The sequence below is a fragment of the Poecilia formosa genome, unplaced genomic scaffold, assembly GCF_000485575.1.
Source record: "Poecilia formosa unplaced genomic scaffold, Poecilia_formosa-5.1.2 Scaffold72, whole genome shotgun sequence".
Classification (NCBI taxonomy): Eukaryota; Metazoa; Chordata; class Actinopteri; order Cyprinodontiformes; family Poeciliidae; genus Poecilia; species Poecilia formosa.
In genome coordinates, this window is record NW_006800011.1 from 1,609,847 (window position 1) to 1,628,040 (window position 18,194).

The window sequence follows — 18,194 nt, forward strand, 5'->3', positions numbered from 1 at the left end:
AAATATTTCCAAAGACGTTGCAGATAATCCAGAGGTTTTTGGAAAATCTGAGATGTTTAGCACATAAACTCTCTTTTGTGCCCAAACGCTTCATTGCTCAGTGACATTTTTATCATAAAGTTTACTGGCAGAGCTCCTGGGTGGGAAGGTTGTGGGTTTTTCTTTGACGGCTGTGGCGCCTACTAAGAGCCTGAACAACGGTTTCATTCAAGAACACGCCAAAGAGACGAATGTATTAACAATAGCTTGAACTCCCACGTGCACACCTTCATCTTCAGCTGCAAGGATTAACTGTTAGAGCTCGAACTCGGCTTTCACCTGCAGACAAAACACAGAGATGGAAAGAAATCAGAGCTTTCATTCACTGTTTAGAAAATAAAACACAAGAATGACGTTAAAATATGCTTAAATGTCAGGTATGTACCAGGTAACCTGCCAATTTAAATAAATTATTCTAATTCTGTCAGGATTCTTTCAGGAATCTGTTAATGGCTTTCAAAAATGTGATTAAAGGCCAACATGCAAAAGAACAAATAAAATGCAGACAAAAAGAGCACAGCAAAAAAAAAAAACCCGCATTACTAAAAGATTCCTAAAATAAAACCATTTTCTTTCCAAAAGTGATTTGAGAAAATAAATAAATGAAATAAAAAATAAAAAAAAATAACCAAAATAATTTTGCAATCTTATTAAGTGGACCCATTAATATCGCAAAGATGATTGGTCCAGGTACTGAGCCTTCTGGTACTCCATAAGGTGACCATATTTTAATTTAAAAAGAAATTACACCTGTGAAACCCTTAATTCTGACCTTACTTAAAGAAAATTATTAATTTTACACATTTAAAGTGTGGCTTCTCTATTTAGATAGAAAGAAAAGTTAAAAAACAAACTTCAGATAGACTTTCACAAATACAAAAATTACTTTACAATCTCTGGAAATAAGTAATAATATTAGTAATTACTGTTTTGAGTTAGAAAAATAACCTGCAAGTCGGATTTTATATCAAGTTGGACAAAACTTACTCAAAAATCTTAAATTATATTCTGAGAAAATATAGTATTTTCTTTCTAATGTTATAATAATAAAAATGAGAAATACATTAGTGCCCACAAAGTATCATCTGATCAACAAAGCTGTCAGTTCAATAAAACTCCTTTGTTGAAACAAGAGTTGAAGCATTTCTGGATGCAAAAGAGGCAAACACAAACATCACATTCTCTTATTCTGACTTTATTTGTCCAGCATTAAAGTAGAAATACTAAGTAATACAGAGGATTACCTCAGGCCACCCAAGCTGAAATTGTGCAACATGATATGGCAACAGAAAGTAAACACAGCAGTAGGCAGTAAAGGGTCGAATCTAAAGCGAGTCCTATAGTGAAAAGTGTTTACATCCAGGCACATTTTCAATCTGTGATTGGGAGAAAACTCATTTACATGCCGCGTCGCCCCACCAACAGACAGAAGACACGTTTCATCCAGGCCTGCCTTTCTCCTTCTTATGGTCTATATTTCATATTTTTCCTGTTTAAAGAGGCAGTATTATGTATTTTCCTGACATATAGCGCCATTTTGCAGCACAATCAAGTAACTGCGTTACCTTCAAAATGCTGTATGACTTCACAGAAATTTGATTTCGTAATTTAGCGCCTTGAAATTGGGCTTCTGTCTCTTTAATTTTCTTTCTGAAACTTGGTTTTCAGGAAGTTATCACAATATGGCTCCTCTATAAACCCTTTTAACAACGTTTTTACCAGCGTTGCACTGAGAAGTGGCTCCACCAGACACGCAGTTCCATTAAGTGTTTGCTAATTGCTGCTGACTAGTCTGAAGGAGTTGAGTGGGGGAGGAGATGCACTTTGAGGGCGGGGATATGTCCGCCTAGATGTTTTGAACAGCAGAATGGTTTCCATGGAGATTAGAGGATTTCTCTAACATGCATTAAAGAATCAAGGCAACAATCCAGGTATGTTTGAGATGAGGGAATGACATCATAACCTGATGGAAAGCTAAAAAAAGTTGATTTTACATAATACTGCCCCTTTTGCCAACCTTTCAACCGTTACGTGCTCAAACAGTGGTGATCTGGTCCACTACTCTGGTGCTGTCATTCATTTCAACACACTCCACTTCCTGTCTCTGGCCCTCTCTTCCTGGCCGATTGTCCCTGCTCTTGGAGGGAGGCAGGAAGGTGAGGAGGGTCGGCAGGAAGGCCAGCGTGTGCAGGGCCGAGCACCCGGCCGTCAGAGTGAGGCAGCGAAAAAGTGTGCGGGTGAGGTTTGAGCGCACAGTGCAGATGGGCACCAGGGCGGCGCTGTAGCACACAAGCGTCTGTAGGGAAGGAATGCCGTGTCGCTCCAATACCAAGTGAACCCATCGAGTCCTGCTTTCACCGCGGCCCGAGGCGAAGCCGCAAAGGAGGGGGCTGCTGCAGTCTGCCGAGTGACCCAAAGCCGTGATCAGGCACAGCACCGACACGCAGTCCATCTCCACGCCCCACAAAGTCATGAAGCCCAGAACCCCAAACTGGACAGAGAGAAGGGTGAGTCCGAGCCACAGGGAGACCAGCGGCTCCACGACGACCAAAGAGGACAGACCCAACAGGAAGAGCACCGCCAGCAGTGAGTGTCTGAGAGGGGAGCTGACCGCCGTCGCGTACCGGTCCAAGTACACAAAGGAAGGGTTGAATATCAGGAAGCGAACCCGAGAGGTGAGAGACAAGCGGCGCAGAGTGTCCAGCAGCACCGACATCTCCTCGCGCTTGTTCTCTGTCGTCTTGGCGACCAAGAAGATGCGCGAGGCCGCCACGTCTGGCTCCTCCCCTTGTCCGCGCTCTGCGAAGATGATGTCGTCTGCAAAGTGAGCGAACTGCGGCTCGTGCAGGAAGGAGTGGCGCAGAGTGCGGGTGAAGTTCTCGCGAGGCTGGCTGGTGGACTGGTTGCGGTCGGACAGGTAGCTCAGGTACGCCTCCAGCCAGCTGATCCGCTGGAAGCCTTTGGCATACTCCAGCAGGTCCCGCTGCACCGAGGCATTCCAGTAGGGGGCACTTTCATAGATGTAGAATCCAATCACTGGCGAGTAGGAGCTGAAGTACCGATGCTGTGCACGCGTGTACAACACTGTTGCTGTATCCGTGGCAACCAGTGCACTGGGATCAGAGCCCTGGGTCACCTGTTGGAAACAGAAATATATTTATTCAGTGACAATAAGAAGAATTTGCAATTAAAACTTCATTTTTTTGAGTTTGTCAAAGTATCTGGAAGTTTATAACCCAACGTTTTAACCCCTCATTCCTATTGCCCCTAATTTGGAGGTAATAGCATTTGTTCCAAGAGACTCTAGGGATCAATGGGCGGTGAATATGATATGACACAAAGAAAGCCAATTGATCTTGGTAATTTTTGTAAAGTAGGAAATTTAAAAAATAAGGTAGAGGAGTATTGAGCTTCAAAGTCACCAAAGGTTGCCCATATACCAATATAATCAACAACAATTACAGATCAACTGGCTGTAGATACCATGTCCAGATGACCCGGAGTCATCTGACTAACGGTCAATTGACTAAGGCTCAGGTACGCCTGTTGTTGATTTGACGCTTGCAGCCTTTGGCAAAGGAAAGGCTACTTTGCCAAACCTTGTTTAGTCTGCTTTGCTCAAACTCTAGCTTGTTTGCCTAGAAAGTCCAGCTCGTTTTGGGAGGTATGAATGTGTGATCAAACTCTGATGCAGACAAACAATGTCCCCAGGGGTCTGTATCCTGTATCCTGCATGTTTTAGAACATGCAGGAAGCCAACCCTGGTATTGACCATCTCTTCAACCTAACAATGTTCTACAGAAGCCTAAAAATGAGCCATCATTTGATTTTGGTGTGTTGAACCAAGCATAGAACAAAGACATGCAGGATACCGGGGCCCTTGATCACTGATTTTGGACACCCCTGACTTAATTGTTCACAGTTGCCACAACATCAATGACCTTTCCAGCGCAAGACCAACATTTACTGGTGATAAAGAGAGGATTAGGACAAACAGAAAAACCTCAAACCATAGCACCACTCCTGAGGCTTGTAGCTGACAAAGCAACAGTTGAAAGAAGCCAACCAAATCTAAGTAATTATATATCAAAACCTAAGTTACTTTACAAGCCATTCTTAAAAATCTTGGTTTTCACCAAAAGATGTTACGAAATGTGGATGTGAGTTGCAAAGACCTTGTTCAGATCATAATGTGTTTGTGTCTCACCTGAAGAAAGCCCATCAATCCAAAGGAGATGTAAACCAGATACAGTAAAACTACGAAGGGTTTGACGTAAGTGTTGGTGATCCAGTCTCCATAGCAATGTCGAACACATCCCAGCAAAAGATGGCAGTCCTGAGGATGAGGATCTGTGGTTGTTGTTGGATGAGTGTGATGGGGCGAGTGTGTTTGTATGGAGTTAGCCATGTGTCCATGAACACCAGAACTGTTTGCCATGTGAGTTAGGTTAGGATTTGGCATATTAGGCGGGTTGGTTGATTGCGTCTCATCTTGGTAACGGGTGTACATCAAACACCGGTACCAAGCCGGTTTCGAGTCCAGCCGGTCTGGCTTTGGTACTCGCCGACAGAAGCAGCCATGTCTATACCTCGTCTCCAAGTAGCCTGTAAACACCAGGCAGGAGCTGTAAAAGGACAGCATGTAGATGTAGCTGATGGTGATGGCGAGGGCGGCGTTGCGGCAGAAGAGGCGGACGGCCTCCATGTTGGTGAGCGGCGAGGCAGCCAGACCCAACGTCATCAGGTGGATCATGGTGGAGCCGGAGAAACGCAGCATGACATCCTCAAAGACACTTGCCACTCGCTCTTTTACGTGCTGATCCTCCCGCGTTCGCCTCCATGACGACAACATCTCAAAGGAGCCGAAGAGACCGTGGCCTGTTGGAGACGGCAACGGGAATTAAAATCTACACCCAATTACACAAAAAAACCCAGCAAAATGCCAAGTAAAGAACATTGGATATGCCAAAAAGACAGATTTTGTTCCCATGTTTTTGGCGACTATAAAAGATTTTCTCAACTGGAAAGTAAATAGCTGTTCACCAATAAGTGTTACCCTCAACTGTTCAAAAAGGTCAATTAAAGCGATATTAACAGCCACTTTAAACAGATGGCGTCAAAGCCAGCCAATTCCCATCAAATTGGCCCCTCTGGACATTTTGGTTTCACTCTAGTTTCATGTTATTTGAGACCAATCATGTCATCGCACCAGGAAGTTGAAAAACAGACACACCTCGAGTCTGTTTGAAGCAGAGATGCATGAAATGACGAATGTAACACACCATGAAAAGCAGTTTTCCCACAACTTCCACAACCACTCTTGGTAAGTGAATCTGCAGTGAAATATATTAACACATTTAAACTCAAAATTCAAATTAAACCTGCTTTTTTCTCTCCATTCATAAATATGAATATTTGAAATTTAAATATTACAGTAATCCATTCATGCTCATTCTCACGTGCAAGCATTCACATAAATATTTATACTGTATATGTGGAACAGATGGTTTTCATTGGCTTTTTTTTTTTACACTTTGGTTGCCATGGCGTCCATGAGTCACCAGTGACACACGGACACCCTTCTTCCTGTGGCGAGTTCACCATGGCAAAACACTTAACACCTTAGCAGAGCCACATTGTACTGACACTTTAATGTGGTGGCAGGAGAGAAAAGTGTGCGAGAAAGATCTGCAGAGTGTGTGAGTGTCAAAATGACACAAGTGTTAAATCCATGTTTCCAGGAGAGACCCAGAGCGCAAGGAGAAGATGAGGACAGCACTTAGCGCACAAGATGGTTTTTAGCAGAAAAAACACACAGCATTTTTACTCATGTATATTTACAACTAAATATTAGCAGACAATAGTTACTATATGAATGTCTGAGCAATAATACCATAATAACTGACTATATGACTTACACATACAAAAAATATTTATAAAAGAAATTATGTGGTTGTTTAAAAGTGCTCCTTTTCTAACTCATGTAATTGTCTTGCAATGCTAACACTAGCTTGTACATAAACCGTTACAAGTAGCAATTCTGTTTTACTCAGTGTTTTAATTTTTTCCTTTCTCTAAACAATTACTAAATCACAAACACTCCTACAAGTCTGGAAGCACTATACTTTTGGGTTTTTTCTTCAGGGTAGAGGGTGATGAAAGCTAGCATTAGCTCATATTAAACAAGGAGCGAGAAGTGGTGATTTTGTTATAGTATACTTATGTTTATTCTTGTCTTTCTCTATATATTCCTCATAGCAGCTACTTAGTCATAAACAATCCCACAAGTTTGGAAGTAATGTTTTTTGTTTGTTTGTTTGTTTTCTATGGGTGGAGTTCAAAACTAACTTCTACTTTTAGCTGCTAGCTCTGAGAACACTAGCATTAGCTCATATTTAACAAGGAGCAATAAGTGCATTGTATTATATTCTTGCCTTTTTCTGTTTTCCTCTTAGCAACTACTAAATTATGAACAATCCTGCAAGTTTTGAATAAATCAAAACTGTAATTTCTCTAAATACTTGTACTTGCTAGCTGTGTTGTAGTGCTAGCATTAGCTTTGTCACAAGGAGCAACAATTAAAGATCCTGGAAAAGATGTGGGTTTTTTTGTCCTACTCTAAGCAATTAAACCATAAAATATCCCACAAGTCAAGATTTGCAATTTAAGCATAAAACATCCATTTTGCTAACTTAATCTAGCACCAGTGCTAACACTTGGCATGTACAGCATGTGAACAGGTGATTGCGCCCTAGCTGTCTTATTTTTGGAGAAATGACAACAGAAAGGAGCAGGCGAGAAGAGATAATTATTTCCCGACTTACAATTGAACGCACTGGACTGAACAGCACATTATTTTTAATAGGGAAACATCAGACAGAGAAATGTGATTGTGGGGAAAATGAGACAATAAACATGTTATTTTGCATTGATTCAGAGAAACAAGTTAATTAAGAACCTTAGTAACATGAAAATTAAATTGGACATTGTTGATTTATTGCAGATAAATTCAGGAAGTAGAGGATATGAAGCTATATCTAATTTATTTTTATTTCATAATTAATTTTTGTCATGTGGCCACACATCGGCTGGTGGCAGTAATGCTTACCTAATATTTTTGCCAACCGCTAATAAAAATCAAGAAGAAGAAGAAGCATCTGTCTTATTTTTCAGTTTTACTCTCCACGTTTGTTCCTAAGAAATAATAGGAACAAACGTGTTCCTATTACACACGTAATAGGAACACGTTTCTATTACGTGTTCCTATTACGTAGCCTGCTATTCACAGGCTGCTATTTTTCAATATCTTCCTTTAACACCCCTTGTTGCCATTTAGTTTGAACTTTTTGACCATTCTAACCTGAATACTTGTAAGGAGGAACAAATATAGATTCAATTTTAGCCGTATTTTTCTTATCATTGAATTTAAAACATGTTAGTATTGTGCTTTTTAAAATAATGTTGGTTTTCGCTGCTGCTGCTGCTTTGAGAAGTTACTATAAAGTCAATATATTCCAGACGCCATAAGGAGGCCAGCAGTTTTCTAATCACTTCTCATTTGCATCTTTTCCTCATCTCTCATCTCACTTCATCACTAAATTAGCTGCTAAAATGAACCTAGTCTCAGCTGCATTTATGTGGATTAATATTTTATGCAGGATTTCGGAGACACTTCATGTCTCTTTATGCACTTTTCCTGTTAACTGCAATTATTTAAACTTAACTGGAACCTAATCAGATTTTGTTTTGTATTCTGGTCAGCTGCCCTCTTTGTCACCTTGTAGAAACAATTAAACTTAATTTAAGATCTAATCAGAATCTCTTTGATTTACTACGTTTCTGCACACAAACAAGGAATTTAATTTCAGTTTAATTTTGCTCTCAATGTAGGCATTTTTAATGCGGGTAATAAAAACAGTTACGTTTTAAGGAGTTCAATATATTTTAGGCAAATAGTTTCAGCATTTTGAGATTTTTATTATGTATTGAAAGAGTAAATGTATTGAAGACTTAGCAACAGAGAAATGAAGCTTAATTAAATGGCAAAAAAAAATAAAATAAAATAGGAGCAAGTTGAGAATTTTACGGCGCCCCCTGGTGGACATGAACTTTCTTTTGCGGTCTCTGGTCATTTCATGCGGCGTAACTGAAAACTGAAAGTCTTTCTGCTGTAATATGAGGTTTTTGTAAGGTTTAGATCTCGTTGGTTAGATACCTGAAGTTTTATATTTTTTTTAGGATAGAAATTCACCACAAACCAAGATAAACAGAAACTATTTGGACTATTTCTGAGTTATTATCGCGGGGTAATACGTCATCTGACAGTTTCTATTGTGTCTTTTTTGTGTTGGTTAACAAAGGGCCGTTTTCATCTCAACCTTACAGAAACAAACATAAAGTGAATAAATCAAATTTCAATCATTTTTTTGCCAAGGAGTTAAGAATATATAAACATGTTTTCAGATTCTCTATAAATGTGCATATATTTGAAATTTTAAATTGACATTCATGACTGTATTGAAAATAGACCAGAAAATATTGCAGTAAGCATATTGCGAGGGAACATAAAATACATTTTATCCCCCTGTCCCCCAGGTGGCTCCGTAGATTTTAACAGAAAGACTAAAGAATAAAAATAAAAATAAAAACCAGGGCACATTTATACAGAGGCAGTTATTATGAAAACAGCTGAGTGATTACAAACAAGCTGCAGCTGGAAAAGAAAGAAAGGTAATGTTCAAATGAGTAACTAAAAAGTGCAAAATAATCTACATGTCAAAAACCATCAACTGTCAGAGAAAGGGAAAGATAAACCTTTAAACCATGTTTAATTTTTATGTTGTTTACTAAAACAACGAGAGATAAACCTGCATTTAAAAAATAGGAGACCCTGTAATGAAGGTTAATGTAAATTAGTGCCTCAGAAAAAGGATCAGCAGTTACATCCTGTATTTTATCAGTGTGCACACAGAGCTTCATGTTCATCCACTCATGTTTAATTTTCCTTCATTTGAGGTTTGACTGACACTCTGTTCATTATATCTGTCAATACCCGATGTGAGTCAGCCGTGTTTGACGGTAAACAAGCTGCAGCTCAGCATGCAGACGACTGGATCTGTTAGCAAATATGGAGTTTACTCTGCAGGGAACCACCAAATTAACCAAAAATCTAATTTTAAACAATAAAAGAGGAAGTTGCAGCAAATGAAGCACAGAAAAACCTCCCTAAACATTCATGTATGGTGCAGGAATATATTTATTAAATAAAACCTTTTGATTTTGCTCCAAATCCGCATTAAACAGCTGCAACACCAGAAGCCTGTTTTCTTACCTTTGCTTTAGTTCTGAATTTGCCTCAAGTAAGAAAATGTGTCATTTGTTTCGTCCTCCGCCCCCTCAGTGAGTTCCTGTCCTACAGCCTGTCAATCATTTTGACGATCTGCTTACTTTGAGACGGCGTTCAGCCACAGGACTCTGCAAAATAAATCCCACGAGTTCCAGAAGAGGAGCACAGCTGCAGCATCAACGTGCTTTGTAAGAATACTCGTTTAACACAAACACTGATGTATTTCAAAGGGGTTTTATATGATAAACTGATGCAAAAACTGTCCATACCTGTACATTTAAAGAAAAACTAATTTATTTGCATTTGTATTTACTCCAATGAGTCAATACTTCAAACCTCAACCCCAGTTTTAAGACTCCTGCAGCCTCCAACAGGTTTACATTCAGATTTGGGCTGATATCCAATATTACTATTATGGATAGTAAACGATATTTAACATTATATATATTTCGCTACCATTTTGACACCTTTTGGGAAAAAGGCCCACCAGAAATAAATCAAAAATAAATAGCAGTTGTTCAAACAGGCCCAGTTTTATTAATCAGATGATAGCAATATCTTAAAAAATGACTAATATCGGCCGATACCAAGGTTGGCGCCAATAAAAAAGTATTTGGTAAAAAGTACAGAGTAACTGATCACTCATTTAATATTTAGAAATTACGTCATCAGTTGGCCAAAATAAATTTAAGTGGAAATTCTGGTATTTTAAGGACCAAAATGAAAATAATTCATTTAAGTAACAAAAAATAACAAAATCAGGCAAAAGAAAATTTTGAAATTTCTGGATTTTCTACCCACTGAATGAAAAACAAACATGTTTTAACCAAAAACTCATCAGACACAGACACACACCTGCAGTTTTTGTTAAAGTTTAATAAATTTTTAACTGTAAGAAACTGGTTTGAAAAAATTACCTTTGCCTGATTTTATTATTTTTGGTTGAATTATTGTAATTTTTGTCCTTAAAATACCAACATTTCCAGTTCTCTCTTATATTTTGGTGCGCCTGATGATGTCACTTTTAATTATTAACTGATAATTTGATCAGTTACTCAGTATTTGAGTAGACATTTTACCAAATACTGTTTTTACTCTTTCTTGACCACTTTCTCAGGCAGCTACCTTTTACTCTCGAGTAAAAATATGTTAAAGTAGTGCTATCATTACTTGAGTACAATGTTTGGGAACATTTTGGGAACTCTACCCCTCTGATCTTCGTTGTATCAACCAATAAACTTACCTAGCATGACGAAAGGGATTCCCAGGTAGGTGGAGTTGTATGTAGCTCCGGTCAGGTTCAGGATCCCAGCAGCAGTGAGTCCTGACAGAGCCACAGACAGCAGAGCCAGCATCCCCAGCCAGGGTTTGGACCTCACACAGTCCCTCATGGAGCAGCAGAGGATGGCCAGAACCCCGCACACTCCCAAACTCGCCAGCAGGGGGCGACTTGCCAGCTCGGAGGAGAACTGGAAGTCAGTCCGCAGAGAGGAAGACGTGGCGGAATAAAGCCCCAGCTTTGGACGCGACGCTCCGAAGAGCTTCAGCTCGGCACAGAAGGCTTTCTCCCACCGACCTGCCACCCGATCCATCAGCCCGCTCCGGGATTGGAGGTAGTAGGTGAGCTGCACCGCCTTTGCGGATCGGACGCCCTCCCCCTTGGCTCCCGTCCCTTGAGGCCGCACCGCCCCGCCGGGTCCCCAGCCCTGCACGCCGCCCAGCTGGTGCCCGATGTACGCTTGCCTCCCATCTGCCAGCTGTGTGATGGGGTAGTACAGAACCGGGACGCTTCGGTTGGAAGTCCGGGCTGACTGGATCTCCTCCATGGCCCGGATTATGTCGTCCACGATGCAGACGTTCTTGTCGTCGGGGAGACAGAGGTAGGAGAAGGAGTAGTTGAAGCCGCTGGAGCCCGCCGTCGCAGCCGGGACCGTCACCTGCATCTGGTAGATCCGCCTGTGGAGCTGGGACAGAAGCAGAGTTTCTGTTTCCTTCCCACTTTAAGGAAAAGTTTCAGCTGCTACCTATTTTATCGGAAACTTTGCGTTTCGAAGATGTATGGCGGAGCGTGCTGACACTTCACTGCACCAAGCTTATTATAGTTAGCAAGTTAGCTAAAGCTAACGAACGAAATCTGAAATTAAAAAAGTACATAAAAATTGTAATTGACGGGGAAAAGCTATAACTAACTGGAACGGTATTGCGTGTTTATAAAACTAAAAATAAATAAATAAATTACGGATGTAATATAATTTTTCCACCTCATAAGAAGTTTACGTCAGCAGTTGGGAAATTACGTCATTCCATACGGCTCCTGGCCACGTTTACACTAGTCCGCAAAATGGTGTCGGCAAAAGTTGGGAGAAAACGGTTGGTTGGTTCAACAACTGAATAAATGTTTTGAGAACCGTGTCTTCTGTTGTGTATTAGGTACCAAATCATTGTATAGAATAGATAATCACAATACAATACTTTTTGTTTTCTGCAACTAAAATGAACCAAAGGTATCGCTTTATTTGAAGGGGTGTGGATAAGACTGAAATGACATTGTCATAAACATGATTTCAAATCTGTCACAAACATGAAGGAGTTTTCAGAAATATTTATTACTGCAAAGTGTAATTTGCTAAATTCTGACATTTTCAATGCAAAGTTAACACTTTTAGTGGACTTTTAATGCAAGTTTTAACAGAACTTTGCATTAAAAGTGTCATTATTTATCAAATAATGTTTGACAACAGTCATAAACATTCATGACAGTGTCATGTTAGGCTTATGCACAACCCTCCAAATAAAGTGTTACCTACCAGGGTATGAAAAACTCAAACTACTACTGTAACTAATAACAATTAAACTATATTTATTCAATAATAACTAATGAAAACTGGCAAACACTCTAAAAACTAAGTCAATTGGACAAACAAAACTAAACTATAGTGAAAACCCCCAAACTATTATAATTATTATTATCTGGCGAGATAACAGTGCCAGCATCCACAGTGCCGGTTGCTAGGCAACAGCCTTGATGCCAGTCATTGGCACAGTGAGCTGACTACCACCTCAGAGTGCTGCATCAACCTTTAAGAGGACTTCTGTATGAAGACTTTAGTTTCTATTGTGTGTGTTTTTTTCTTTTCTTGGCCTGAAATGAGGAGAGGATTCTGTAAAGTTCTGGAGCAAAACTTCACTGAAGATCGATGGCGTTTAATCCACAAAGCAGCAAGCTCAGTGCATTTTGCCCTAGATGTGAACAGGATTCAGGCTCTTGAAGGATGCTGCCTTAAATAACTCCAAGACACTGCAGGTATTTCATCAAAGACTAAGCAGGCAGCAAGTTCAGCTTTCAGATCTGTGATTTGTGTGAAAATATAATAAGATTTAAAATTTGTTATTAGCTAAGATATAGAAAAGTAGTTAAACTTTTCAATTGCAAATGCCTATTAATGAGGCAACAATTAATAGCAGCAAAATCTCACACTAAAAAATTTGGAAAATCTATTTCAGTGCATTTATTCAGAAAGGGAAATGTGTTTTTTTTTTTTTTTTTTTTCCAAAATTTTACCATGCCACAACAAAATATTAGGGTCATACTAAGAAAAACTATTAAAAACTATTAAAAAGTTCCCTTTTAAACTCAGAAAACCTTTTGCGCATATTGGGGAAGTGCATTATTAAACAGCTAGCTAAATGCATGGTAGCATAGTAAACCATTAGCTTCCTCCGTAAGGTTTTACTGACTCAAAATTAGCAGGAATATTTTCTGGTTTTGTTAGTGTCAGAGGAAGCAGTAACTTGTCTGAATGAGTCACAGCCGGTTATGTTCCCTCCACCAGTCTCTGTTGATCCTGGGCACTGCATGCAACAAGTTCAGCTCCCTTCTCTAAGGAACATTAAAAGGCTTGCAGGGAGACGTTATAACACACACACACGGTGGCCGACTGCAGGCACAGAGGAGAACAATTACAGAATCTCAGGCCTTGCAGACATCATCAGATTATGTAACAGTGGATTTATCTCTTTATGCACCACTCTGTTTGCTTCTCGCAGCCTGTGAGATGGAAATGATGTACAGCCCTGAAACAGAGCATTTCCACTGTACTGCGGGAATCCCCTGCGGACCAACAGTGTTCCTGCAACATGTACATAAAACGGGTCACATTGATGTTTTTCATGGGGGAAAAGAACATCAGCAAGATGCAGCCCTTCACAAAAGACCTCACTTTCTTTGAGATTATTAGTCAGCAAATCATTTCTTCCATCATAACTACAGTCAATATTGCACAAGCAAACACTCTTTCATTACAAACTGCTGGTTTAATGAATGCTAATGAGGAAGGAGTGAATAAATCTGAAGGTTGAGGCTCTTTTGGGGAATCTCATGATTGGTGGCAAGGAAGATGATGAGAATTTAATCTGTAATCACTTGGTGTCCAAAAATAAGTTGACATAGATTCATCTCTTTTAGTCACTTTTCAAATTGGGAAACACAGGCTATTGCCAACAATAAAAAAACTTATGAAGATAACTTAGGAAAACTGGAACTTGATTTCACCAAATGTAATGCAAATCCAACCTGGATGTTTGGCTGTAATGCCATGAAAAAAATAAAGATTTGTTTCATAAGCTTTACCATTTTCTAAACACTTCTGACACCAAAACTGTGAGTCAGATCAAATTAATGTTCCCCATTTCAGCAGCAAACATTCAAGGTTAATTATGTAGAAATCTACCACAGTCCCTCTGTTAGGTCAACAGGCTAGGGACATTAAAGTTCATAAACTTCTTAAAATGCCATCACAGTCTGATAAAAATCAAAACCAGAACACTGAAAATTGGTAATAATTGGGTCTTTTAGTATGGTGTTAATCTAAAAACAAACAGAAGATATTCTTCAGAGGCTAACTGCGCATGGGGAAAACATAGGACTGGCGATATGGACGAAAAACATATCACGATTTAACCATTTCATATCCGTTGATATCAATAATTATTTATTTATTCATTTCATTTTAAAAATATGGAACACTCGCAAAAGCTGGTGGTTTGAGCGTTCCCATTTTATCCACAGATTTTACTCCACATTGTTCATTTTTTATATGTATAATTTTTAAGCAGTTACGAGACACAATGGTGGAACTTTGAACTGCTGCTGCTGCCCAAGTTACTCAGTAAGTTGTTGCTAGGTAACCAAAGAATGAGTGAGTTGCTAGGTAACCAAAGAATGAGTGAGTTAGTTGATGCCACCAACCTAGCTTAGCTGGCTATGAGAGGTTGAGCAGCTAAAGTCTTTCCTCCGCCTACATCTCCCACAATGCCAGAAGTACCATCTATTGATATTGATTATGTGTCTATCGGGATATTGATTTATTGCCAGCCCTTACTATTTATTTATCTATCTACACATTTTCTGTCCATCCAACTTTACATCCATCCTCCTCCTTCCTGTCTGTTTTTCCAAGGTCAATATTTCAACCCACATCACTGTAGAAAACAATAATAGTAAATTATTGTTATCAAGCCATATCAGCGAATCTAATCTCCAGCAGTCACTGGGCAAGAGGCAAGGAAAACAGAGACAGTCCATCAAAGATGTACAGGACAAACATGAACACACAATTTAGTCTACAGAAACTAATTAGTACCAGTTGTGTTTTGGAAAAGCAAACACAGAACATGTAAACTACATGCAGAAAGACACTGGATGGCACCTTCATGTTGCAAAGGCAAGAAATTGCGGAGAAATTCGACTCTGGGGAACATAACTGTCACAGTAAGCATTAAATCAATTAATCACATTTGCAAGATTTATTGTCTCCTCTTTTCTACCTCTCTTTCTACCAAAAACAGAATGACAAAAGTCTTCAGTCTGGTGTTTTGGTCTCAACTAGCCCATTTTTTGAAGGACAATTTTGTTTACAGACTTCTTAATTCATTTTATTTATTTCTGTTGCTTTATTTATTTTGGATATTTAAACTGTCTTCCAGTTTCAGTATTAAATGTTGATTATAATTTAAAGTTTAAATTATAATTTCAATAATGCAAGAACAGATTTGAGAATCTGTTCTTGCATTATTATTCTTGCATTATTATTATTATTATTATTATTATTATATTATTACCATAATATTACTTGAAAATGATCTCAAAACATTATCGTTTATCGCAATGATTTCATGGGACAATTTATCTTCCAGCAAAATTTATCGTCAAAATTTGACCCCTAAATAATGAAATTTACCTCTAATTACAAATGTACTTAACTTAGTTAATTTCTTGATTACATTTTTCTTTGCTGGGCGTTTAAGTTCAAGTTCAAGTTTAGTTTTCTTAACATTGGGACCAAAGTGTGTGCTCACCTGTAGAATGGTCTCCAGGTGAACCGGGTCCAGCACGCTGCCCCTTCGGGCGGTGATGATCACGCGCCCGTAGCGTCCAGGTGTCTGCAGGTCGGAGTAGAGCGCGTGCTTGGATCGGTTCACGGGGAACAGGCTCTCCACCAGGTTGCCCTCGATCTTGGCCAGGCTGTGCTTGGGCGCCAGCAGGCTCTCCACGTCCCCCTCCACGCGGTAGCGGCTGAAGCTGGCCCCCAGCAGGATGGCCAGCAGCACGGGCGCCGAGGCGAAGAACACCGCGTGACCGGCCACGAACCGGCCCAGTGCGTGGAATGACGTCCTCAGCCCCGCGTGCAACACCTGGCGCAGCATCCTACCGGCGCGCGGCCGCTGCTCGAGCCTCTCCCACCGACCGGAAAGCCCCGGAGCGCCGCCGAGCATCAGGGGCCGCCGGACGCATCGGTGGGGAAGAGGAGAAGGCGCCTGGCGTGGGGAGATCTTCCCCCGGAGCAGGAGGTCAGCAGCCGGGGGAGAATCCCAACCTGCTGCGGTCCCCGCGGCGCTGCTGCTCGCTCTTTTCGCGGAGTTTTCTCATCCGCTGCGGTTACGAAGCAAAACTGATGCCTTCTGCAGGCTGCGTGCGCAACAGAAAAATCTCAGCAACTCCTCATGATCCTAGAAAACTCACCAAACAATCACTTTGCACGCAGTTGCGGGGACCAGCCTTGCAGATAAGACGCTCCAGCTCCGCCCTGCAACATCAAGTCACCACGCAGCCTGAAGGGTGGTCCAGCTGGGTGAATGTGCGGGTCGGTGAGTGACGCGGTGCACGCAATGGAAAGGACGCCGGCTGCATGCAACCCAGATCAGCCCGATCTGGTTTCCCTCTGCAGCGTGCCTTCCTCCTTGTCTTTTATTTCCCCTTCATCGTGGCATCTCCAGCCCACCCACCCAGCCAGACACCGCTAATTAACGCCCTTTAAGCCAGAAATCCGATCTTGATCGGGCTCCTTTGCTGCTCCGCCTCCTGCTTTTCACTCACTCTCTCTCTGATGCGGAGACACCAATAAAACTGTTGTGTGTCGGATCTCTTAGCAGATCAGGAGAAATCTAACAATTCAGTTCAAACATGGTTTTGGAAAAACACTAATTTATTCACCATCCTATTCTCACCTGGCACAACTTTCTAAATTGTGTTGCCTGTTGCTACGGAAACCATACAAATTACAGTCTTTTGTCTGTACAACATGTCGTTTCTATGGAAACGGTGATGCCACCCATCCCCCCTCCTAAACTAAAGTCAAAACACACACACACACACACACCTGCTGACTCCCAATCTGCTTATAGCGTGGAGGTGTTTAATAAAAAGAGAAGAAGAGATGTGGAGTTCACACTCATCTCTGATCGTTCACCTGTGGAGCTCATTGGACACTGATGTGTCATTATACACACAATCCTGGTGAAGAAAGTCGATTTGTAGGGGAAAAAATACCCAAAGTCCAGGCTTTCCTCTCCTATCAAGGCCCAAATGAATCAAAAATAATTTATTAATTGTCTAATCTTATTTTAAAAAGTCTTGAGTTTATAAAACTCAATTTATTTTCAATTTGCCAAAGAGGGCAATTCGAAGTTAGAGCGGCCCCTGTGGTGGCTACGTGACATTGCGTTTATATCGACATGCTCCTAGCTCAGATTGTAACAATATGATTACTTTATTCTTACACTAGTACTATGTTTTTTTTTTTTTTTTTTGTTGAATTGTATGTTTCTACCATGTGAAACACTTTGAACTACCTTGTTGCTGAAATGACAAAACTTTTACACAAGAACATCACTTCAGAAATATCCATCTTCTTTAATTATGAGCCACAGCTAAAAACAGACAGGACCAACATGAAGCGACAATAATTATCTCCAAAAACTTAAGTAAAAACATAAGAGTACAATACGAACATGTCCTAATCTGTTATTCAATTAAGTCTCAATTAGCCCCTTAATCCCCGTAACCAGTCCATGGAGGACGGAGCGGTGAAGGAATGACTGATTTATGCCTCCCGGGGGAGGAAGGAAGAGCAGGATCTGAAAATGAAAGGCAGTGGAGATATAAGTGGCTCGGGGGCAATCTGTGATAACAAAGGTTCTAATTAGTGTCGCTAAATGATTCATAGAAATCAGAGCGAGAGCAAGGCGAAGGAAAGAGACTTCAGAAATAACACTTTTACCTCCACCTAGGAGGGAATCCTCTTGGGTTGGACACATAAACGGACAGATGGATAGCAAAAAAAACTGTCACTTTTTGGCATCCAAGAACATTTTGATGGATGTTTTGGATGGTAATGACCTCTTCTGTCCATTACCAAAGAGCGCTACATGGATAAAAGCAAAGATCACGAGGTTTGTCTTCAACTTCCCCAAACCCTCGTCCTCTTCCTCCCATCCCCCCATCCATCTGTTTTGGTACAGGTCATCCATT

At 40.5% G+C, this 18,194-nt stretch overlaps 1 protein-coding gene across 1 annotated transcript; it reads right to left on the bottom strand.

Annotated features, from left to right (window-relative positions):
- Positions 1–1,976: 1,976 nt before the first annotated feature.
- Positions 1,977–17,418, bottom strand: LOC103140521 (patched domain-containing protein 1-like). The gene is made up of 4 exons (XM_007555703.2): positions 15,743–17,418; positions 10,629–11,349; positions 4,247–4,917; positions 1,977–3,175 (listed from the first exon to the last, which is right to left on the bottom strand). The coding sequence occupies exons 1-4, from the start codon at positions 16,157–16,159 to the stop codon at positions 2,075–2,077; spliced, it is 2,910 nt and encodes a 969-aa protein (XP_007555765.2). The 5' UTR covers positions 16,160–17,418; the 3' UTR covers positions 1,977–2,074.
- Between the last annotated feature and the right edge of the window lie 776 nt (positions 17,419–18,194).